General features: G+C 34.2%; 1 protein-coding gene across 1 annotated transcript in view; it reads left to right on the top strand.

Annotated features, from left to right (window-relative positions):
- FMN1 (formin 1) overlaps window positions 1-25,328 on the top strand; it is a 163,911-nt gene that overhangs the window by 101,276 nt on the left and 37,307 nt on the right. The window contains exons 13-15 of the mRNA XM_026065997.1: window positions 9-68; window positions 2,338-2,458; window positions 20,356-20,448. Coding sequence (XP_025921782.1) covers window positions 9-68; window positions 2,338-2,458; window positions 20,356-20,448 — 274 coding nt within the window. The remainder of the gene's footprint in view (window positions 1-8; window positions 69-2,337; window positions 2,459-20,355; window positions 20,449-25,328) is intronic.

The raw sequence follows: 25,328 nt of genomic DNA, 5'->3' as shown, positions 1-25,328 counted from the left end.
TTTCCTAGGATAATGGTATCAATCTTGTGGATTATGTTGTCATATATTACCTGCGCCATTGTGATAAGGTAAAAGATCCATTTGCTGTATCAGTCTCTTTAAAAGTATATTTCTTTAACAGACTGTAAAAGGGTTTGTATTTACTTTTTTTTTAAATCTGAGTACAGTAGCTGTAACAGGAAAATAATATCCATCTCTTCTGCTTTTAATAGTTGCAGGCCTTCATAGGTATGAAATTTGCTACAGGTTTTATAATAGAGTTTTGGAAAATCTTACATTAACTGTGGAACTTCTGGGATTCTTTTGAACATTGCAGACAATTGCCTGTGACTGTTGTGGGCTGGAGAGGTTCATTCCAGTCCTGTCTCCCTACACTCAGATAACTGTAACCTTGTAACTCTTACTTTGATGTGATAATAATCGAAGTCAGAAGCGTGATTTCTCTCTCATAACAGAATACAATGGCAGGTTAGTATTTTAAGATAGGTGAGTCAGTTGATGGTGGTGAAGTTAGAGATTGGAAATTCAGTAAGAGGTTCTGCTGCTTTGAATTATTTACATTTATGGAGCAGTGCCCAGAGCTTTGGAGTGCAATATTTGAATTCTTTTATTTTAAATTAAAATGTTGCTATTGACTGATCTTAAGGGGTTTTTTTTTGAACTAAAAATATGCCTGTACCTAACCTTTGAATTCTAAGACCAGAATTATTTTTCATGGTCCTATCTCTAGTTGAATATAAACATCTTTTTCATTAATTTTCATTTGTTAATTTTGCTCATTCTTATTTATGGATGTTGAATTGAAGAGTTAGTAGTCACAAATATTTTTCCAGAAGTAAGACTGAAGTAACTGAAGGCATCTCCAACATTGGAGGGTCTGTATGTCAGGAGCTTGTGGAACAGCTCCCCAGGCTGAGCTGTAGAGATAGAAAACTACCAGTTATGTAGATCTGTACTCTAGAAAGGTTTTTTTTGGTGGTTTTCTGTAGCAAGAAAACAAGGTATCATTACTCTACCCTAAATAACTTTCTTGTAAAAAGATGCTTACAAAAGCAATTTTGTGTACCCTGTGTGTTTCTCAATTCTCAGGGTATTCATGTGTGTATTATTACCTCTTTTTCAATGATGTTGAAGCTAACGATTTAATTATTTCATATTTTGTCAAGTTTCGGCTAGACTGTAATTTTACTATGGGAATTTTGTAGAACAAAACAGTTTATCTTCTCTTGGGAGGAAATGGAGGCAATTTCATCCGCTTAACTAACTTTTTTCCTGAATGTTTATGTCTTTATAATAATGTAATTTTTTCTTTCACTGTTCACAAAACAATTAGCTCTCCAAACTATGAATTGTCCTTTATTTAAGACTGAAATCTAAAAACAGATAGTACTTAAACTCACCAGTATATACTTGTAAAGTGCAATGTCATTTTAATACCATTTATGCGCTAGAATTTTTAGAATTTCTCTTGAGACAAAGCTTCATTTTTTTTTTAATTCTGAATTTTTTTATTATTGCTCTAAATATAAGGTATATGCTTAGGAGTTCCATATAGACATTAAATCATGTGATTTATTTAGCCTCATAAACCCTCAACTGTATATTTTTATCTGTATAATACACTCTAGGCAATATATAAATATTGTTTTCAATTTAGACTTATAAAGTGTGTGTATATTTAATGAATTGGGAAAGAGTGAAACCACAAACTTTTGGCATCAAATCACTTGTTAAAATAGTCATTCATGTTTTCTGATTTTAAAAAACTTTTAATCCCTTATCTAAACCTCTGTTGATATAAAATGAACTGAAATTTTATGTGCTCAGTATAGTTTCATAGTTTAAATTAAGCACGGTTTGCATTACAAGCTCTACAAGGAACTTTCAACGTTAAGAATGGATATTTTTCCCTAAGACACGTTCTATTTCAACCACAGTTCTGAGCTGCAAAGCAGTTTAGGCATAGAGCACAAGGAGGTTGATGCCACATAATCCATCTGACATTAAAAATCTGTGAGTTAAGTAATTTGTATTTTTCTGTAGAAAATGAGAATGTGGCTCTATAATCTTTGTCCTGCAGATGTGGGAGGGTTGAAAATGAAGGTTGAAATTCTGGTCCTTTTCCAGTCAGTAGTAACATTCTCATTGATTCAGTAAGGTCAGGATTTCATCTGAAATAATATATAATGCTGTCTTAGCAAGAACTGTTTTAAATGTATTGTTTTTGCAGTTTTATAATACTATTTTATAGTTAAGTTTCAGAAACAGTAATTTATTTCACTGCAAATGTATTTAATTTTCATAGTGGCCCATTTGTTTGTTTGTTTGTTTGTTTAGGAAGCAGGAACAGACAAGAGTATTTTTCCTTTACCAGAACCACAGGATTTTTTCCAGGCCTCCCAAGTTAAGTTTGAAGACCTAATAAAAGACTTAAGGAAACTGAAGAGAGATCTAGAAGGTAACTGGAAATTTTCACATTTGTTCTGCTAACAACTAAGTGCCATTTAAAATGTGACCTTTATGAGGTTTGCTTATTGCTAATTAGGTTTATAGTGCTGATTCATTTAGAGCTTTTACACTGTGGCACAAATTACCCACATAAAATAGAAGAAATGATCCTAAACTCAAGACGTAAGAAATGAAAGTAAAGATACCGAAAAGTAATTTTCTATAATTCACTTTTAAAATCAAACAGCCCCTAAATAAATCTCTCTGAAGTTTTCGTCAGTTATGTGTGAATTTTCCTCTGGCTTCTCCAGAACGCTGCATCTGCCTGTAGGTATCTGTTAGTTCCATAACGTAAATACTTTCTTCAGTGCTTGTATAACAACAATTTAACAGTTACAAGAGAGCTTGAATATTATTAATGTAGAAATAAAACACAGCTTGCCAAGGCACAGCAAAGGGAAATGGAAAGCTCCAGTTCAAAATATTTTCACCCTGGGACATAAAATAAACATTTTAAAATGTTTATTATAAAGAGGGGCTCAGAAACCCAACTCATCTATCAATCAAGGTAGTGAGTGGAAATAAAGTAGGAAGGGTTGCTGTCTAAGTGTTCCAGCCAGTTTCGTTTTTATTTTGTGCTTCATATGACTTTTTAAAATAAACTCAGCAAATGCTGACTGAATATTTTAAGCTTGTCACTTTTGTTAAGGAAGAGTAACACTGAAGCAGTGTTATGTAGAAAACGGAGTTCAGGGAGAGAATCTGCATAAAAGCCTATTAAAAACTTCTCTATTTGCATTTAGATAATATAGCTCTGCATCAACATGGAAGAGTATTTTTAGAATCAGAGTTGAACAAGAAGATTGTTTTTAATTTTTTGATGCAAGACAATGAAAAGCGTTAAAGAATAATTTATCCTTACAGTTAGAAATGGCTGAATTAGGTCAGTGCCATCTTTAGGATGTTTCGAAGGTTAACAGTGGTAGGAAAGTATCAGTTGTTTGTTCGACCCGGGCATAAGTGAGTGCTCTATCTCCTCTCATCGCTTGGCCCTATAAAACCCTTGGCCTGCCCTCTCTTAGTCTAGTTTGTGCAGAAACATGATCTGTGTTTGATCTTGTACTTTTTCAGTGTGTAGTCCTGCTGTTATACATCTTAGTCTTGCAGGATCTCTATTGAGGCTTTGACATTAGAATCATTTTTGTTCTACATTGCAAAGAGAGAGAGAGAGAGAGAAAGTAGGAAAAGCTAATGCACTTTAACTAACTCTGTAAATAATAACTGCAACTGTCTTGTAATCACTAATTTCAGTTTCAACATGATATTTTCTTACATATTTACAGAAAATGTAGAAAAAATTTTATGTTGAGCCTGTTTTTGTAATACTTCTTCATACAGATGTATTTGAAACCCAGCAAAACCAATTAACATATAAAGTTAATGACAACAAAGATTTGAAACAAAAAAGGTTGTGGAAATGTTTTCAGATGTTGATATTTTATCACTCAGAAATATACAGCAGAATTCTAACAAGCATTCCTGTAATTACTCTTCTATTTAAACAATGACACAATCATATAAAGATGTTGTATCTCTTTCAAATGTTGCCTTTCAAATTTTTCTCTTTAGATAATGCTGTAGTTTATTTTTAAAAAAAAATCTTAATTGAAGAGGATATAATTTTAACACGTACAACAAAGATTTGATGAGTCTCTGTAGTTTATTGCAGCCATTAAAAAGTTGTGGCTGCTGGCAGAATACCAGTGAAAGTCTAAAGCTGAAACAGATGTGACTAGCAGAAACCAAGTCCAGAGAAGCGTCGGGCCCAACTATCCAGACAGGCGCGGCCCTTCAGATGTAAATAATTTGAACAATATTAACTGGAGCTGCCTGTGTTATAGGGTACATTGGATTTATTTTACAGTTTGGTTGGCTAAGGTAGTCGTAAGCAGATTACTCTTCAAGTGGAATGAGACATAGGTAATAAATGAAGGAGGGGGTTTCTTATGTGCTGCTAGGGAACAAACTGATGTTCCTGTTAGTGACTTATTTTACCAAATCTTTTTTCTGAGAATTGTACAGAATGATTAAAAAAAAAAAAAGATAAATGTGACCGATTCCACCTAAAATGGCAATTCTGATACAAACATTTCATAAGAGTAGTTATTTAGTATTTTAAAATATTTTTTCACTAGTTTATCAAGGCATTCATTTATCTTTCTATCATAGATATTAAAATAGGAAAGATTGAGATACCATTCCAGAGAGGCATGTCTTAATGGTGTAAACCTCTGGTTTGAAATACCTAGACACTGTGGAAGCAAGAGTTCAAATCTAGATGGAGCACAAACCCTTTCATCCTTTTCAGATAAACAGATTGAGTTCCATGCAGTTTACTATTTGAAGGTCTTTCCGATTGGACTTTAAAGGAGCAGTGTCAACTGAAGTTTGGCTCAAAAATTAAAACAAACTTTTGGAACTTTAATCCAACAGGTTTTTAACACACATTCCAGCACACTCTTTGCAGTCATGAGTGTTTTTAGGTTAAAAATGATGATAAACAAAAATATGCATTTACTGTAGGCTTTTAAGGGGGCAGAAGTATGAAAGGATACAATATTAAGTAGTGAAATGGCAATTATGAAGGGTAAAATCTGCTTCCACTTTAAAGTCATAGGAAAAAAATGTTTTCTGGAAGCCCAACATTTCACTCCAGGTCCGTATAGTCATTTGTTTTCAAGATTTTCAATTATTACATGGTAGCATAAGCAAATATATTTATTCATTTGACAGGCATTAGCTTTCCAGTTAATCTTCATTTTTTTTGAGAACAGGAAGTTTTTGCTTTGCATCAGTATTTTAAGATCATCACATTCCTTATTTCTTCTCTAAGGCAATGATTTCCACTTTTTCCTTTCTCCAGGACCAAATAAGATTTTTCTTCTATCTATTCTGAACAGTGCTTCTAGATTGGTATTCTCAGAGAATAAGCAGGGAACATTTGAAATGTGTAATCATATGAAGATTTTTAAAAAGAAAGCTGCATTACCAAAGCATGATAGACTTGTGTATGTTTTACCCTGAACTTCTTATTCATCTCCTGCTAAAGGTGAACAATTTAATTATTTAAAATTAGCTGCACTGGAGATTGTTTCCCTCTATGTCATACTCATTGCTTTTCCCTGCAATACAGTTCATAAAATGTTAGGTTGTTACTCCATGAACAGTAGTCAAGAGAAAGCAGTAGTCTATTCCTTGTATCATTTACTGTGATGTTCCTAATCATTATAACTTTTTTAGTATTCTTGACTATAACAGCTGAAAAAGCAAAGATATTTATTGAATGATGGAAAATGGAAACCAAGCTAGGTCCATTCTGAATTCTTTCAAGAGCCCAAACTTTGTTACTCATAATTAATTAAATTTCCTACGAGCTTTTGACATTCTGATCCTGTTGAAAATCCACATAATTTTTACTTTCACCTTCTTTCACAGCTGGCAGTAGAGATATTAACTGCATTTTTCATACTAACAATTTTTCAGTGAGGTGTATATGTTTTAAACCTCAATGAACTTAATTGAGTGTGTATGAGTACATATGTGGATGTATGTGTATACGCACACATGTTCATGATTGAAAAGAAATAATTTCCTCTAAAATAGAAACAAGACTTCATGGATATAAACAGGGCTCCGGAATGATCCAGTCCATAGTATATGTGTGTATGTCTCAGAATACCCAAGACTGAACTCTACTACACAGAGACAAAGCAGTAGTATCCTAAAGATATATTAGCTGTATAATATTGTGTCATTAAACTTCCACATTTTCACTTATTTCCTTAAAAATATGTCATATTAAAATGTTATATTTTAATACTGCATAAAGTTTAACACCATTCAACCGTTCCATAACTACACAATCCTTTTTTATGTTTATTATGACAATGGCTGGGGATGGACTAGGGACCCTTTGGCCCCATCCAATACACAAATATAAAGTAATAGAAAATCTCTGTTCCCAAGATCTTGCAGTACACATAGTCAAAATGGTGAAGAGTACAGGAGAAAGCTGATGGTACAGAAAATGAATACTGTAATAGACTGTTATGTGGGTGGCATATTTTGTCCTTCTCTTAATTAGGGTTCTTCATGGTATGCAGAGGTGCAGAAAGAGTTCTGATGGCATTATGATGTGCTAAAGTTTTACAATAGAAAGTATTAAAGCTCTTTCTATGATAGAGAATAGAGTTATCCTTACAAAATTCTGTGCTGTGAAAAATTTTTTAGGAGACTGGATAGTCCAGTGAATATTCTCCCCATTCTCCCCCAAAAGTATCCTTGATCCAATACAGATATAGTTCTGTTGTGAAAGAATAGCCTGTGTGCATTAAAATAACCAGGATTTTAAATTAGATTTTAGAGCTGTCAGTGAGACTTATTATTCACTTTTCTAGCTTAAGGATAAGATAGAGTGGATCTTAATTTTAAAAATATGTTTAATACAGAATGCATCTTTTAGATCAGTTACCTTTAATAATCAGTTGGATTTCAGTAACTCCAAGATACATGGTTTGGGATCAGGGCTTTCTTAATCTAATTGTTGACAGATCTGTCTCTTGCAGAAGTGTTATTATTTTACCCATAAGTTTCCCACCTTTAAGTAATTCACCTGTGCAAAACATCAGTTTATGACAACCCCAGGTTGCAACATTGTATAATCCTTTAAAGAAAAGATTAAAAGGTAAGTAGGTAAAATTATGCACTAAAAAGGGGGAAATGACAATGTTTCACATTGTTTTTCATACAGAAGCATTACAAGTATCTTAAAATCATAGAGTAATGTAGGTTGGAAGGTACCTCTAGAGGTCATCTCTAGAGGTCATCTGGTCCAAAGCCTTTGAGCAGGGCTAACTAGATCAGGTTGTGTAGGGCCTTGTCTAGCTGAGTTTTGAATCTCAGGATGGAGATTCCAAAACCTCTTCTGGCACCTGTTTCTGTGCTGAATYACTGCCATGAATGTTTTTTCCTTATGCCTAATCAGAGTTTCCTGTGCTGCAACTTCTGACTATTGCTCCTTGTCCTTTAGCTGTCCACTTCCAAAAAGAGTCTGACTCCATCTGCTCTATAGCTATTCATTAGGTAGTTGAAAGCATAGATTAAATCCACCCTTAGACTTCTTTTCTCCAGGCTGAATATGCACAGCTTCCTCTGCCTCTTCTTAAAGTACTGCATTTTATTTTGATTCTCCAATAGCATGACAATACACAATATTTTAATCCTAATATCAGATACAGTCTAGAGTCACTAAATATCAGTTCATAGCCAAGTATGCAAGGACAACATGGCCTTCCTCAGCCATTTGTTTTCGAAACTTTATGTGAGAAGATGCACAGGATTCTTCTGACAGAATTTACTTCTCAATTGTCCGCCTGCCATGTTCTATACCAGAACTCATAGTTTTGTACTTGCTTTCTCGTATTAAGTTTCACTATCCCTGTCTGTTCCTACAGCCGACATTTATTACTGAGTTTATTACTTGTACAGACAGAGAAGGAAGAACCAGAAAGAGATTGCTCTATTCCTTTCTGAACTTGGGGAGACTGACAGATAGGGTGGTAATGAAGAAATCTTGAAGTATTTCAGCACTCAGTTAATAATCCATTTTTGCAAAACTGTTTTAGAAGTTCAGTTGTTCAGAAGATGGTCAAATTTAAATTTGTCTTTAACAAAATAACCAGACATTTTCTGTAGACTAGTCTCATGCTATGTTTCAACTTTCTGTCCCTATTTGTTTTAGCAGTAAAGTTGTCCTTGAAAATGTTTACAATAATTTTTTAATAATAGAATTAGTCACTTTTTTACCTCTATGTGTTACATTATAGCTGAATCAGACTTTTAAAATATATGTCTTTTGACTGAAGACCAGTTCTGTGTCTTTACAACCTCTGCAGCATCATTTCAGAGAAGCAGATTCAGTTCACTGGATGTGACCAGCATGGTTTTGCCAGATGCATGCAGGCGTCATAGCTAATTAATGCTGGCTCTTAGCAGAACTGACTAGACCGGAGATAGTACTATACTGTTGCAGCTACATCACTTTCATTCAGTGCCTCCTTAGGGAGGTCTGTAACACATTTTATTGCAGAGTGTATTTGTGTTACAAAACTAGGACATGGAACAGAATTTAGAAATGAGAGAAGGAAGGTAGAAGTTGAAAAGGATCATTCATCCTTGATTCTTACAGACACTACTACTCTAAATAGAGCCAAGGAGAAAATTTCAGAAAGAAAAAATAATCAGTTCATGCTCATTCATTGACTAAAACCCCCTGATTTTTTGATTTAAACTCTGCACAATATTTGTTTTTATCAAAAATTATAAGGGAATATATTCATCAATAGGAAAATCTACAGAGACAGAAAAGTTTAATGAGTATTATTCACAAAAAAAGAATTTAAACATTTATATGCATATATTCCAGTCATGACTTCAGACTGTTATACATTTTTGCAACAAAATGTCCACTAATGATCTATAAACAAACTTCGTTGTAGAAATTAATCAATATTTTCAATTAATGAATCAAGAAATTTCCAGCTTTTGATGGACTTCTGTGTAAGCAGAAATGAAGAAATTAATTGAATATGTTACTAGTCATTCAGATGGAATTATATATATACATTTAGTTCATACAGAATATTGTAGACTTTAGATAAATTCTGTTTTGTAGAATAAAGTTATAAGAACAGTGTTATAATCATAATAAAATAATTATTAATAGGACAAGCATTACAATATTGGGAAGTTTCGCCTGTTGTTTGGTTTGTTTTAGAGATAGTAAGGTTACCGAATTACATTGTGAATATTCTAAACATTAAATCACTTTGAGTGTTCGTTTTCTTTCTAAACAATTTGTTGGATCAGTAGTTTCAGTAAAAGGCGACTGTTTATTCACTTCAGGAGGCAACATTTTAAAAAGTATCAAAGGCACTTTTCAAAAATATTTTCAACAAATTGAAGCCTTACTCTAGCTTATTTGAAATAATTTAAGCCACTTTAAAAGTGTGATTTAGACCTCTGAATCACTTGCATGTTCTGGAAAAATTTTCAGAGTGTGAACAGATAAGTTGCATGTTTCCAGGTATTAGTCACATTAATCTTCTTCATATCAATTATAGTTTTGAATTTTAAAATTAACCTTAAGAATTTGAAAGTGTGGGCAAATGGGAATTAAACCTGGTAGTAGAACATGAGGAGCCAAATAGTTGTATGTGTTATTTCTATAGACATGAGCATAAATGGAGTACACTGTTATGTGTACCTGGTGAGTATTACTGTATTTTTTTGCTCCCCAACATTTATGTTTTATTTTGAGGCAGTGCAGAGAGGTGGAGGAGAAAGCAGAGGAGCAAGCCTCGTGCAGAAACAATTATTTTGTTTTCAATAGTTAATAAAATGACTTTCTTTTTCTCCTCAGAGCTTTCTGACCTCTTTTTGAATAATCACATGCCTCAGCAGGATGAGATGCATTTCAGTTTGTTTTTTATTTGGCAAAGATACAACACAGGCATTAGAAAGCACATTTTGTGTATGTGCACTAGAATCTGTTGTATAATAAAACTAACATTTTGACACTATTCCATTGGTAATGTTCATATGTGAATACATTAACTGGAAATTCTCCTAAACTGATCATTTCTAAAAATTCCATTGAATTTTCTTGTTTGTGATAATACAGAATAGTATAGGATGCTTTTAATAAGATTTGGAAAGATAGTGGAAAAGTAAAGAAATTATGTTTTAAAGGAGTTTATCCCATGGAAGCAGATGTCTGCGTGTGTGCACACAGGCCAGGGAGAAAGCTTTCTATCGGTTAACCAGTAGCATGCTGTTAATTTTTTACTTTATATTTTTCAATTGGAAAATTCATATTAAAATCATTATGTAAATGTTAAGATTCTAAAGTGAATCTTGGAAATACCAAATTTAAGATTTTCCGTGCAACTTTCAGTCTGTCCTTTTGTATATATGTTAAGCATTAATTACTTAACTCTACTACATATAACTAACTATACATATAACTAAACTGCGTAACTATGCAGTGTACGTCTGGGAGCAGGAGGAATATTATTTGTATTAATATGTATGATGGATAATGGATTATGTAGTTTGGACAGTATATAATACTAGAGCTGGGAGGACCAGTTACTTCATATTTATTGGTCTATCAGCTTTTCCTCTCTGAGGGAGTATGCAGTAAAAGAAAAGGCAGATCTCTGCCAGAGTTGAGGCTGTGGATTATATGTATACTGTCAGTGGTAAAAAATCAAAAGTACTTATGTAACTACTTTCAATTTCTGTAAATTCAGACAATAGGATGCAAATTTGCAATTAACTCTTAGAACAGTGTTCCTGTGAATATTGTAGATAGTTTATAAATTTACGTCATTTTAAAAACAAGAAGAACGGTCTAGCTGAACCAAAGCTATAAGCTTAGTAGAAGAATTAAGTAAGTAGAACTTTATGATCTGTCTTGCACAGAAAATCAGAGATCCAGCACTGCAGAGAGAAACTTGAGATCACTTCTGCCTCTACAGTTTTAGCTCATAAACATACTGTTTCAGACATTGCTTGGTAATTCTCTTCTATCTGATCAGTGTTAGGTCCTCTAAGCAATAATGTGTTTGTGGGCCTGAGAGGTCTTTATATTTATTTTTTTCTATCACTGGAAAAAGCTTAGCTCATCTGGATTAAAAATATTATTATTGCTTCTTAAAAATCCCATCTTGCTGTAAATGAGCCAAGAAATACACTTCAGTTTCAGAATACACATTTTCTATACTGGTCAGAGAGAAGTATAATTTTCTCACCAGGTTCTGCTAGCCCACATTTCTACACTCCTAACAAATCCTAATGATGTGCGGAGTTCTGTACGTTTGGCTCTTGATGACAGAACTAAACTTGCTCCTAATAACGTGTGCTGGAATCACTTAAGGAATCTTATAAAGACGTGACTGGAAAATTATGGGGAGTTATTTGTTATATTCATTTATATGTGCTGGTCCTTCCTTTGTTTTGTTTTTGTGCTGAATTGTGAGCTAAATGTAAACTACCATTTCAGAGTGAATACATTAAGCAGAGTCTTAGATATGTTGCTATGGCATGAAAAATATTTAGTTTTACTAGCAATCTTTTTTCGTTTTGTTAAATTAATTCTTAGGCAACAATCTTAACAGAAAGGATTTTAAATGGTTCGTATAAAATGTTGATATGCGTTGTCAAAATGGGGAGCAAAAAAACCCCTTTTGTTTTTAGTTTATTTGGAGTTAACATAGGCCTGACAGTTCCTCTGCATATCATTGCACACTGTAAAAGTCTGAAATGTTGTTAAACAACAACAACAGCAACAAGAGAAAACTCACAGATCTCAAATCTGAAAAGCAAAGTCAGAATAGCTAATAAAACTTGGAAGACCTGTCAAGATCTCCTACTCTGGTCTTCTGTTAAAACTCCATTAGAACAGGTGAACTTTACAATGTGTTTTGTATGTTACTAATTCAATTATTGCACTTTGCACAGCTTAGGATTTACCACTGAAAACTATTTCCATCTCATTTATATCTGAGAATTATTGCCTTGAGCACCTAAAAAGATATTTGTTTCTGTGTGTCACAAGAAGGAGGCATATTCAAGCAGACAAGGATCAGTCTGTTTCACGTTTCCTTATTGGCTCCTATCCTGTGAAACGGCTTTATAAGAAAACAGAGTTACTTATGAGTGAAGAAAATAATTACTTGTAGAAGCACATTTCTTCTACTAAATTAACTGAAAATAACTTTGCATGGAACTATAGCTATGCAAACCATTAATAGTTTGGAATAGTGAATTTAGTTTTATATGTGTCAACATTTTTTTCACTGTAAATTGTTGACCTTTATTTAAGACTCTAAAACTTAACCTTGAGAAGTACAGAGAACCAGCACAACTTGTTCCTCTTCTACATTTCTCTCAGATCCTTTTCTCTCAAAAATCTCCCCCCACTTTATGGCATTCCCCCATCTGTATTTGGTGCAAGGGCTTCTCTATTAGTTAAGGTTGCTAGGAAAAACAAAATACTCCCATTTTCAGTAGTGGCTAAGGCGGTTAACACCACCCTGTTCAAGCTGGGGTGTTAGTTCTCAAGTCTTTGTATGTTGCCATCATTGCTATGTGTACTGCTTATCAGGGTGAGTGCAAAAACAACAAATAAAAAAGCTGTCTCTGAAATTATCCTGGGACAGTAGCAGCATAACTACTTCAAGCTAGAAGTTGTCAAAATTCTTGGATTTTACTCAGAAGGGATGCATCTCTTCCCTCCTTCTCCACATTTATTTGATATTCAACCTAAAAGGAAGTTTATTTACAGAATTATGAATAAGCAAAGGAGTTGTGAATAGCATAGTTATAACACATTGTAGCAAGGTTTAATGTTCTTATGTGCATACCTGCAGTAATAGCGCATTGTAAATACATATGTAAGTCATACATAATAACAGGAGAATATAACCAAATGCTACAACAATGTCCAATGGATAAGCATGTCTTTTGACATGCGTCTCCTGTAATTTTCTTTTTAGCATATTTGGAAAGTTATTTGCAAGTAAGAAAAGGCACAGTAAGAAAAAGTAAGAAAGCAGAACAAAACAAATCATGAGGAAGTTATGTAGCACTTGTTAATTTAAGTTTACGCATCTTTTGCTGAAGTTTCTTAGATCCTTATTTTTGTATATAGCCCCCAATAGTGTAACTGACTTCCGCACTGTAAACAGTTGTGGCTCCTCTCATATAGAAATTTAGGGTTTTTTTAGTGCTACATTAAACTCATTTGAGGTATAGTTTCAAATCCCTTTTGGAATAAAAAAATAAATAAAATGGTAACTCTCCTGCAAAAGATAAGCCTGCATTATAACAAGAAAAATAAAATAGCAAGACTGGCAGTATAACCTGCCAGGGTCTGAATGGAGAGGAGGAGTGGTGGTTGTTAGCAGCTTTCACTGTTGTGTAACTCATGAGGGATAGTGGCAGTGACAGGTTTATAGGAATTCATGATGTTGATACTTGGTTTCATTGTCAGGATGATTCCTGTAAATGCTACTGGTGGGTCCTAGTGAGCAAATGGTTAGTAATTCACTGTTACCACCATTAAGCTATTTCTGGTTTTGCGTTTATTTTAAAATGATGCTTAAAAAATTCCAGCTCATGTCTGATTGACACTGAAATGCTCTTTACGTGAAAGTTTGTTTATGGGCAGTGATTCTTTTGATAGATTTGCAAGTGTCTGTGGAGTTTTAAAAGACTATTGCCCAATAGGCGTTAAGTGAGAGACATTCTGTTTTGTAAATATTTTCACTTATATTGGGGATTTTTAAAGAACGTTTTCAGCCAAATACTGCATTAAATCTGAACACAGTGGCAAACTGATAATCAGTAGTTTCCAGCTTTGTTCTAATGTTTTGCTAATGGTTTCCATTTCTGTGGCCAAGATTTGCAGTGTGTGAAGCATGATGTACGTCCAGCAATTTCTAAGGGCTTTCAAATACTATTCCACACTCATACTTTCTTTCTTTCTTTTTTTTTTTTTTTTTTTTTTTCAATAGTTCATTTAGGAATAAACAATTTTCAAAGTAGCATATTACAATTAATGTGACGAACATACAATGCATACCAAGAAAATGAACTGAAAGTTTATTACAGTAGTGGAGAACTTGCATCTGTTTGTACTAAGTCATGCAGAAACAGGTTGTTTATCTTCTAAAAGATCATTTTGGAATGAGATAGTGAGAGTGGAAATGTACATTTGGTATGTTTTGCTATCTGTTCCCTTCATATTCCTCAGAATTTCGGAAAGATCCCGTAGTCATCTTTTCAGAATTTATTTCAAAGAAGGAATACACAATATGATCCTTACCTCAGAATCATTATAATAAAGAAATCTGCTAAAATAGTTTTCTTCTAAAAAGAAACCAATTTCTATTGTAATCAATATAAAAAGAGAACAATACATAAAAAGTGAATGTAATTCTCCCATACAGGCATTATAGCACTTTAGTGTAGAAAATCAGAGCAACTAATGGAACAGTTCATTTTTAATTGCTTTGTACAATTTTTGGCCTGACTTGGCAATTTGCTTTTTTAAGTATTAATCTATTTGAAGTATTAATATATTTCAAGTACACTAGTGAGTAAACATAGACAAATTTATTATGGGACTTATATAACAGGAAATTCAATGAAGATTAGCCATCAGAGATCAAAGTGACTCTTAAAGTTCTTAAGTCAGTGTATCTTTTCCAGTCCTCAGTAGATACAAAGCTTCTTAAATATTTAACATAAAATGAGACCTAAAAAGTTGTATATTAGACACAGAACTCAGCCCTGGTGAGGCCACATCTGGAGTACTGCGTCCAGTTCTGGGCTCCCCAGTACAAGAGGGATGTGGCACTACTGGAGCAAGTCCAGCGAAGGGCTACAAAGATGGTTAGGGGACTGGAGCATCTCTCTTATGAGGAAAGGCTGAGAGAGCTGGGCCTGTTTAGCCTGGAGAAGAGAAGGCTGAGAGGAGATCTTATCAACGTGTACAAGTATCTGAAGGGAGGGTGTTGAGAGGATGGGACCAGACTCTTTTCAGTGGTGCCCAGCGACAGGACACGAGGCAACGGGCACAAACTGAAACACAGACAATTCCATCTGAACATGAGGAAAAACTTCTTCACTGTGAGGGTGACAGAGCACTGGAACAGGTTGCCCAGAGAGGTGGTGGAGTCTCCTTCTCTGGAGATATTCAAAACCCACCTGGATGCGATCCTGTGCAACGTGCTCTAGGTGACCCTGCTTGAGCAGGGGGGTTGGACTAGATGATCTCCAGAGGTCCCTTCCAACCTCAACCATTCTGTGATTCTGTGATATAAAATCAAGTTCTTTAATTAGTGTTTAATTCATGGAAAAGATTGTATTCAAAGGCAAAGAAGTACAAATATCTGGCTTAGGTCATTATAGGAGAAAAAATGCTTTCAAAATACATGGTAGTGAAGAGCCATAAGTGAATGAAGGAGAGGAAGAGAAGCTTTAGGAAGATAAACACAGAAGAAGTGAAAAGAGGTGTGTATCTAATATCAAATTACAAATGAAAAATGAGGGAATACAGAAATTGTCACAGTGAATCAGACACATGCTGATCTAATTGGTATTATGTGGTCAGTATGCAATGTCTCAGAAGAAAATTTGGGAAGTCTCAGAGGTGGGAAATATTGGGTAGTTTTCTTCAGGCAGATCTCATCCTGTCTCTCTTGATAGTTAAGAGAGCTACCAAAGATCTGAAGGGTGGATGTTTATCTCAGCTGATATTTGACTGATTGTCATATATGGGCAGAAAAGATACATGCCAAAGACTTCTGACTATATGATTCTGTCACTGCTATACCTTAGCTGGTGTCTCTGAGATTAAAATTCTGTTGTAAGTAGCACTAGGATAGTTGAGCTCTTAAATCATCATTAAGTCAGTAAGTTAATTACCTATCTTAGCATTTAAACTCCCTGTAGCTTACAGTACATTCCAATCAATGTACTGGTGAGTTTGAGGAGCCTGGGATATACTGTTATTGGCACTGGAAAGCACAGAAGAAATTGGAAGAAGTAAGGATGGTAATGGCACTTCAAGATATGTTGCTGCTGGGGCTTGTGACCAGTCAAGGTTCTATTATCAGACACTTCTGAATTTGAGCAGTTGGGATATCTGGATTTCTCTGTGAGCCCAGCTGCGGTGTTTTTTGATCTACAAATCACGAGAGCATGAGTAGAAAAAGATAAGGCATAATAATTTCATCAGGTGATGATCTGACTCCCATTTAGTCTTAATTTAAAAATAAGAAAGAAATAACAACACTACACAGTTACTGAAAGAGAGGAGCTAATCTTGCCCTTACAAAAAAGTAAGGTGCTACAATCTCGAGCAGGAGAAAACAGACTTGTGTGAGGATTTGACTTACCATTTTATTACTGATGATGCTGTACTTATTAAAACAGCAAGGAGCTGATGAATCATTCCCTCATATGGGAGTATTGTTGGCAGTAAGTCTCTTTCGCCCATTGTGAGCACAGGCTGGTGTCTCTGAAACCTTTACATCATGTTCTGCAGAATTGAGGCAGTTCATGGAGTTACATGGTAGCACTTTCACTAATATTACAAATCCCAGCATGGCAAAGACCAGCTGACTTTAATAATTAGAATACCACTGCCATTTTAATCAAAATCCTGGATTTAGCCCTATCATGAAAACCTCCTTCTTCTTCCAAGTGTGTTTTCATTTGTATTCATATGATCCCTTTGAACATATTTTCACGATTCTTTGCTCTATCTATCCCTAGGCAAATTTGATAATGTTCCAAGGTTTCTCAGACTAAAAGATACATCTCATTGATGCTTCTAGCCATTATTTTATTATAGATATTGGACAAGGAATCATTGTTCTGCGCAGAATGGTTCATTACTGAAAGGAAGACTGTGAGGAGAATGGAGGGATTTCAGCAGTAATACAAAGTTTCTGAGACTGCAGTTTCAGCTGAAGTTCATGACTGCTTCAGTCAGAAGAGGCTTCATACCTATGTAATGCATCTTATTTCTAGCTTTAGGAAGAAAACACAACCCCTTTATTTAGCTATTTCAATGCAGTTGGCTTTAACCAGCATTAATAGGCCTTCATTTGCCCAGAAGAATACTTTGTTTTGGTAGACCAAAGGTACAGTTGTTGAGTGWTGTATAACCTAAATTCAGAATCAATTAAATAACTGATTAAAGGGCAAGAGAAGGATTAAGCAGTACAGTGCAAATATTTTAAACAATCAATGGCTTCACTTTCAAAACACCTCTGACACTCTAATGTAAACTGGCATGCCCTTACAAAACTTATTTCTTTCTTAATTTTAAATTAAGATTAAATGGGATTCAGATCATCACCTGATGAAATTACTATGCTTTATCTTTTTCTGCTCATGCTCTCATGATTTGTAGATTCACACCTCATCACAATTGTCCTTGATTCCCTTAGCTCAAAGATAGAATTTTCTCAGGCCCTACTCCAGTCTGATTTGAGTTATCTCAAAAACTTCAGAGAGGAGGGTGATAGATTTTAGTTTCAGATAGATAGGTACTTACATGTATCCAGTTACATATGAACTAGTCAACTAGAGAGAGTATCATCCAAAGGTATCTTTGAGAGAGGTCTTTTTATGGATTTCCAATGATGTAATTCCGTAGAGTCTGCCAGGATTTACTTGACTTCTTTCACCTCTTTCAGTTTTGTTGCTTCAAGATGACCTTTACTAACATCAGTAAAAAGTTTTCATCTCATCTCAACATTAGAGTTTTAATCAGCACCCATGATGACTTGTGTGTTATCTAGCTCATTTGCTCTTCTCTGCTGTGTCTTTCCTCTTCCACTCCCTTCACTCCAAATGTTGACCTTCTTGCTAAGGTTGATAGGACTCTTCTTCAGAATTCATTCCTCAAATCAACTTTTTCTCTGTACACTGGTACTTTTACTTGCCAGTGTTTTCCCTTAATTTCTGTCATCTGATTATAATTAACATTAGTCCTCTCCATTCGAAAACATTTTTTTATTGAAGGGGTTTTGTTTGTGCTTTCTTTATAATTCAGAAACAATAGATCCCAGTCTTGATCATTTAAATATTTTTATGTGACATATCTGAGCAACCTCTCTAATAATCTTGTGTTATTAATGCTTGTAGAAAGCATCTAACATGCTCTAAATGCTCAAAACAATCTAATAGTAACACTGTATGTTTGGGAAGATCTACTCTAACACCTTTTTGAAGTATGTTAGAATATGTCCAGATATAACTGTTGTTTTAAGATTATTGTTATTATTATTATTATATATGGGACTACTTATATAAGATTATTATAAGATAATCACCACCTTACAGTCAGTGTTTGTAACAGTCATGTACATTGTATAGTCATCATATATCAAATGGCTCAACAAAATACATTTACTAATACTTTCACACTTTTTTCATTTCATGTTTATCTGAAATAATTTCTAAATATTACTTTATGTAGCATTTTCTGCATATTTTTGAAACATACAGAAAATTAGCCACAAACTTGTAGCTACTACTTTTTTCAAATCTTCAGTTGAAAACTTAAAAATATTATTTCAGTTATTTTGCTAGATTCTTTCTCACACAACTGTAATGTCCCTGTCTTCTTCCCAAGTATTACAATTTGCTTGAATAACTGAAGAAATCTCCATCTAATTCTGTGAATTTAAATGCTGTGTGTACATAGGTTTCATTCAGTGTATGATAATAGTCACATAAAGTTTGTTTTTAATGGTAAGAGGTATATGTCATAAGAAAATAATCTTACAGAGTCGTATGAACTTTCCTGATTTCTGATTCGTTTTGCTTAATTTCTTTCTTAAAGACATATAGCTGAGCAGCTGAGAGACTGACTTTCTGAACTTTAAGTTAAGGTCTTTAAGTTGAAGTCTGACTACTACCTGGCATCCAAACAAATCCCCATTAACTTCATTCTGCACAGGTCCAAAGGTCTGTTTTATACTACAAGTTGCAAGACCAGAGCTTAACTTAGACTGTAGCCCAGGACATTTTACCTAAGCTCTTGAGCTCTTCAGTAATATCATAGTCTATCTATACGAGCTGTGGAAGGATGCTAAATTGAAAATATGCCCTTAGATGGGAACAGGTATCTTCTCAGTATTTTTATGTAGTAACAACTGTCAAAATGTATTTCTGACAATGTTGGATCTTTATTAAATTCTCAATTAATTGGAAAGCTGTCATTGTTTAATTAGTCCTGGCGATCCAAAAGTATTACAGACACTAATAGTAGGTATAAAATAAAACGCATGCATCTGTTTTCAACCTCCCTGCACTGCAAACTTACATTAACACAACAGGTTAATTACAAATTCTCAACTTCTCTTTTCACAGTGTTGTGTTAATTTGTGCCCAAAATGTTGAATTATAAAATGGTGGCAGTTCAGTGTTGTGTAGATATGTTTTATGCAGCCAAACTGTAACTCTTCTTAGAGAAGTTCTAGAGAATGTTAAAATTCTTTGGTGAATAATTTGGAGTTTTTTGAAATTGGCATGGCATCAGGTCTTCAAATAGCTGAGTGATAAAATGGTAAACAAATTGCAGTTAGATGTAAGTACAGAATGAAAAATGCTAGAATGAAAGATAGCCTTCTAGAGAAAGTCCACACATGAAGTAATGGCATCTTGTATCAATAATGTGCTCGTATTAACTGAGTTACTCAGATTTAAAGATTTTGCCTATGTGAGGCAGATACAATACAAATTACATTTAGCTATAAATTAGCTTTCTTACAGGCTTCTACTATTTTATATCATTCATGCCCTATAATTTGAATACTGAAACCAAGCTAAATTCCCACATCTGTGTTGGGAAAAATGGTTGACTACCTGATGCTTGGCACTGATAAAAAGCATTCTAAAAACAAGGCAACCTCCACTCGCTACAGAACCAAAGTTTTAAGCTCTAAATACCATCTAAATTGACCTGGGATTTTTGTGTTTGGCAGGCTGGGTTAGAAGCAAGACTCAGCTCTGAGCTGGAATATCAAGACAAGACAAACAAGTCTAAGCCAAATACCACACAGAGAAATTTATATATGGTATACTAGACTAGTACTGGTATTTTTATTTTAGTGTAATTACTGGATTCCTCAGTGCATATTTCTTTCCATTGCCTCTAAAGTAAGTCTTGATGAGTAATTTAAATGTAGGCTTCTCCAGTGTTGACATCTATTTCTGGTAGATGAATTCTGCCACAAATGTCTCTCGACTTTTTTTTTGTAGTCTCTGAAAAGCAGATGAAATTAGTTTGCAGAGAGTCTTCAGAAGAGCATCTCCAGCCCTTCAAGAAGAAATTAGAAGAATTCTTCCAGAAAGGTAACCATATTTTTTTGAAATTATTGGTACTGTAGTTTTTTACAAGGTGTGCCATATATAATGTAAGCTGCTTTAGATGCCTGTTGCCTCTGAAAATTTCTACTATCTGTTATGGATTATGTTCCTAATATACTTAATATACATTAAGAACAGTTACAGAGATTTTAGACGTCACTTGTCATAGATAATTGTTTCCTTGATCTCACCCATTTCTTATTGATTATTTTCTGCTTTGTTTTTTTATTATTATTTGTAGGTAAAATAAAGAAGGTTTTCATCATAGAGCAAATTTATCAGATGGAATATAAATCTTCAAGCTTATAAAAGACTAGAATGAAAAATAGCTTTCTAGAGAAAGTCCATACATAAAGTAGTGGCGTATTGTATCACTAATGTGCTCATTGACTCATAACTAATGTGCTGAGTAACTCAGATTTAAAGATTTTTGTCTGTCTGAGGCAGAAAAAGGCTTAAGGAAATGATTTACCAGGATAGAGTCAGGAGTTATGGGGTCAGATTTGAGGGTGCAATTTGATGATCAGTTCAAGACAATGTAAATGCAAGTCGCTGCTGCTGAAATGTGTGGTCCTGATACCCTGTTTTCCCAGACTGTGTTCCCAAACCTCACCTGCTTGTACCAGCAATAGTGTGTCTGGGGCTGTGCAAGACAGACAAAGAACTGAGCCTTTTTTTTGACAGATTGGAGGAGTACTGGCTATTTGGTTGGCAGAGCTAGTGCTGTATTTATGATGACTATATTAAGAAGTAAATATTACCAAACAGCAAGTATTTGTCACAGAATCTTAAATGGTTTCACAATTTGATGTTTCAGAAGTCAAATGAATTATCTGAACATATGAATCAAGGGAGAATGTGTACTTACTATTAATGATCATTCAGATTGTTGTAATGGTTTATGATTTAGCTTAATCCTTTTTATAAAGATCCCTCTAATGGCTTTTTAATAACTTTATTTCATGAGGTTATAGTATTTAAAAAATTTACTAAATTAAAAGAGGATGTTTTAAAAATAGCAGTCCTTGTTAAACTGTACAGTTAAATAAGCCAATATTCTTTCTCACCCTTCTCCAGGCCATGGACATTAAAGGATATATTTGTTTGATATATTTTTTCTTTTAATTGAAAATTTATTTGGACAGTATTAAAGCTGCAAATTTCTTACCACAGAACTTGTAAAACCAAAAAATTGCGGTGGGAATCTTTGTGTTGCAGCAAGACAGTTGTATTAGTCTTTCCAACTTAACCAGAATTTTTTACTTACAGTTTAACAACAGTGCAAGATTGAGATATTACAATATATATTTCTGCAGTACTTTTAGGGTCTCCAGCATGCTGCTTGATCTTGCTTGCCACAGTATTGTAGCAGATCAATGTAATTATATTTTGTATAGATTATTTGATTCATAATACTATAGGAATTACCCTGTTAGAACAGCTCAGAACTGAATAGTTTGTATTCCTTTCTCACTAATGGCCAGAAACGCATCAAAGATGTGCAGCTGAAATGATAGTTACGGATCTGGACCGCGACTAAATTTTGACCAAGTCTTGTCAAAACCCTAAGCAAATGTTGACTTCCACATTCATATTGCGGATTCTGTAATTCTTATTATGCCCTGGATCTCTTGAGGAATAGCAAATGCTTATCATTTTAGTTCCAAGCAGTAAGGGCAGCCCAGCACAACCTGGTTTCTCTCACTAAGCTGAGGTGCCCTACTTTCTGATGAGTGGAACCTGATAAAATTGCCCAGTTGATCTCAGTAAAGATTGAGGTCTGCATTAGAGGAAAGACCTTGATTGCAATTAGTTGTGCAACATCATTTCATGTAGAAAACTATATTCCTTGCTACAGCTGACCTGTTTATACCTATACATGTGGAAACTGAGATACTAAATTTATCTTTATCCACGTAACAGAAAATTTTATCCTTATATCTGTGAATGGTATATCTATTTTTAAAAAGATAAGGTACATTCCCACATGGTGTCCTGGGACAGTGAGTTCTTTGCATAATTACTAAATTTGTTGGACACTTCCTAATGTTTCAGGTCTTTTGTATTCTGAAAAGAGTAAAAACATATGTATGACTTCCTTGTCCATTTTTTCATATTTTTCATGTGTTTTCCTTTGCTTTTTAATTTCATGTTTTAAGCTAGCTGGTCATACTTACTTTAATTTTTCCTAATTTGACTTCTCATCTTATGACATTTCTGTTTCATCTACCTTTTTCTGAGCTAAGTTGTCAATAGGTACCCGTAGTATTTAAAGCAATAAATGAGGCATTGTGTTTTCATCACAGTCATCCTGCTTTTTAAAATAATTTGTTGGWCACATTTTCATTGATCTGCCAATATTGGCATCTAGAACTTCTCTAGATTCCTTACAGCTAACTGAGAACTTATCAGAGTGAACCATGATGTCAAGTCATTCCATAATATCTGTCATTTCTTGGCTTTCTTAAGATTTTCATGTGAAAAAAATGTATGCCATGGAAAGGAGTTTGCTGGAATTTGAGGAACTTTTTTGTTGTCAAAGGAATGCAGCCTGCACTTCTAATATAAAGTGATAAAGTTCTTGATGGTACTTAGTTCCTACAAAAAATGATTCCACAGGCTGAGCTAGCGCCTGAGGAAACAAAGGCATATATAAGTGGTTTCGTGAAGGGTATGCAGAGAACTAACTGATAGCAAATGAGTATCTCAATGTCATTGTCATTGCTGTATTTATGTGGCTGCTTGTCTTGCATTTTTCCACGTTGATATATTGTTGTAATAGATAGTTATTTTGAACTATATGGTGTTTACTCTTGATTCATTAAATAATTGGCTATTAATTTCTTTAAGTTATGTTTTAAATTAACTGATCTTTAAAATTAATTTTTTTTAGAATCAGCTTTAGTACTTTAAAAAAGCATTTATTGACTTTATATACTCTACTCCTGCAGTTTTCTGATTCTTTGTTTGCCCATTTTTTAATATTGGATGATTTTTTTCTTCCTCTCATGGGCCTGGTGATCTATAGCAAATTAATGATTTTAATTGTTCCATCATCTCTGTCTTTGACTGGGCTTCTGTGGATTTTTCTTTTGCTTTCTTTTCTTGTCTATCAGTATTACTGGCAACATACTCAACTGTTAGCAGCATTGGTGTTTGTCAATACAGCTGACTGGTAGTAAATGTTCAACCATAATATCATTCAACCATAATATCATTCAGATGTGCTCTGAGTACGTGACAGTAAAGGCAACAGTACCTGCTATAGATAAGCATTGTCCTTAGTATTTCCATTGGTGAAAACTGTACTCTTTCTACAGGTACTTTTTATAGCAAATAACAATTTTTAATAGACTAAATGAGGTTTTATTAGAATTTAACTTAGGTCACTTCTACTTAGAATCTAATGAGTTTTACCTTTACATTAAGATAGGGTGAGAACTCCGGACTGTCCTCTGCGCAGCTATTCTAGCCTATGCCTGTGATTTTTTGGTAATTTCTATCTGCCCATTTCATTCAAGTTGTGATCAGTAGTACAAATCAATGTCTTTCCACTTCTTTGAGAATCGATGGGCAGTCTCCATCTGGATGTGTATGTGTGATGATGTTAAACATGCAGACACATAAATAATCATGAAATAATAATGACCTCTTATTAAACAACCTCTTATTACTGCTGTGATGTATCAGTCTATTCAGTCTAATTTGAACAGTGATGAGGCAAAAGATCTCATATCTAGTTACCAAATACTAAGCCATTCTCTTTCCCAGTTGATGTTTTTTCATCAAAGATTGGAAATGAAATTCATTTTTTCTAGTGTAGCTTTTTATAGATCTGTAATCCTGGACAGAGAAACCTACTGGAGCTAGTGCTGAATTCCTACTGTCCTTTGTCATTATTGCTATTTCTGCCTCCTGTTTAGCTTCCTCCTTTCTTTTCACTGCTGTGCTACTATGACTGGGTGGGTACTTTTCTGTTTGTCTCCAGAAAAAAAAAAAGTCTTTCATCATCTGTGTATGTCTGTGAATTACTTACAACAAAAACAAACTAAATGAAAACAGGTCTGCATCTTTTTGAAAAAATGTAGTGACTTGCAGATCAAAACAATGCAGTATTTAATGCTAAAAGAGAAATAGCTGGGATGCAAACATTAGAGCTAGGTGGAAAGTATTTTTTTCTGAGACATGTCAAAATATTCTCTAATAGCGTGGAACAGAAGTTCAAATAGTATCATAAATAACTGTGCAAGGTAGGAGAGAACATGGGACTAATTAACTAGCCCAGTAGTCTGGACCTGAAGGTACTGATCTGGGATTCCTGGATTTAAACACCCTATTTTCTCCAAAACATATAGTAGTCTATAAAAGCTTCATGAAGAACCCAAGCAGTCACATACAGTTCTCTCAGGTGTGTGGGATTCTCTATCTTTTATCTCTCCACCTATTTGAGAGAGGATACAAAGGGACAGGATTTGAGCTGCTCTTTTTTTTATTATATGCATGTTTGATATCATATATTTATACTAGGGCTTGTTCTTTTGAATTTTTAAGGACTGACTCAAAGATAATTGTTTTGAAGTTCCTTATTAATTTTTCTGTATAGTGTTAAGATTCCAAACTGCCTGTCAATATCCTGTTAGGCCACTGAGGGGGCAAGAAATGGCAACACCAGGAACCCTTGTTCATTGTAACCCTTTTCCAAGTTGTAGGGATTCATTTTGAACATGATTTTTTTTCATGTGCGCCTAATTTAAAAGAACATCCTTTATTCAAGTTAATTAAAATATATTTAAAAAACATATTTCAATATTTTTCTATACACCAGTCTCTATCAGTCTCTTAGTTCTTGTGATTCGCTGGGGTGG

This window comes from Apteryx rowi, unplaced genomic scaffold, assembly GCF_003343035.1.
Source record: "Apteryx rowi isolate R43461 unplaced genomic scaffold, aptRow1 scaffold_236, whole genome shotgun sequence".
Lineage (NCBI taxonomy): Eukaryota > Metazoa > Chordata > Aves > Apterygiformes > Apterygidae > Apteryx > Apteryx rowi.
The sequence above is the reverse complement of the archived record's forward strand: the minus strand, read 5'-3'. Positions and strand labels throughout refer to the sequence as shown.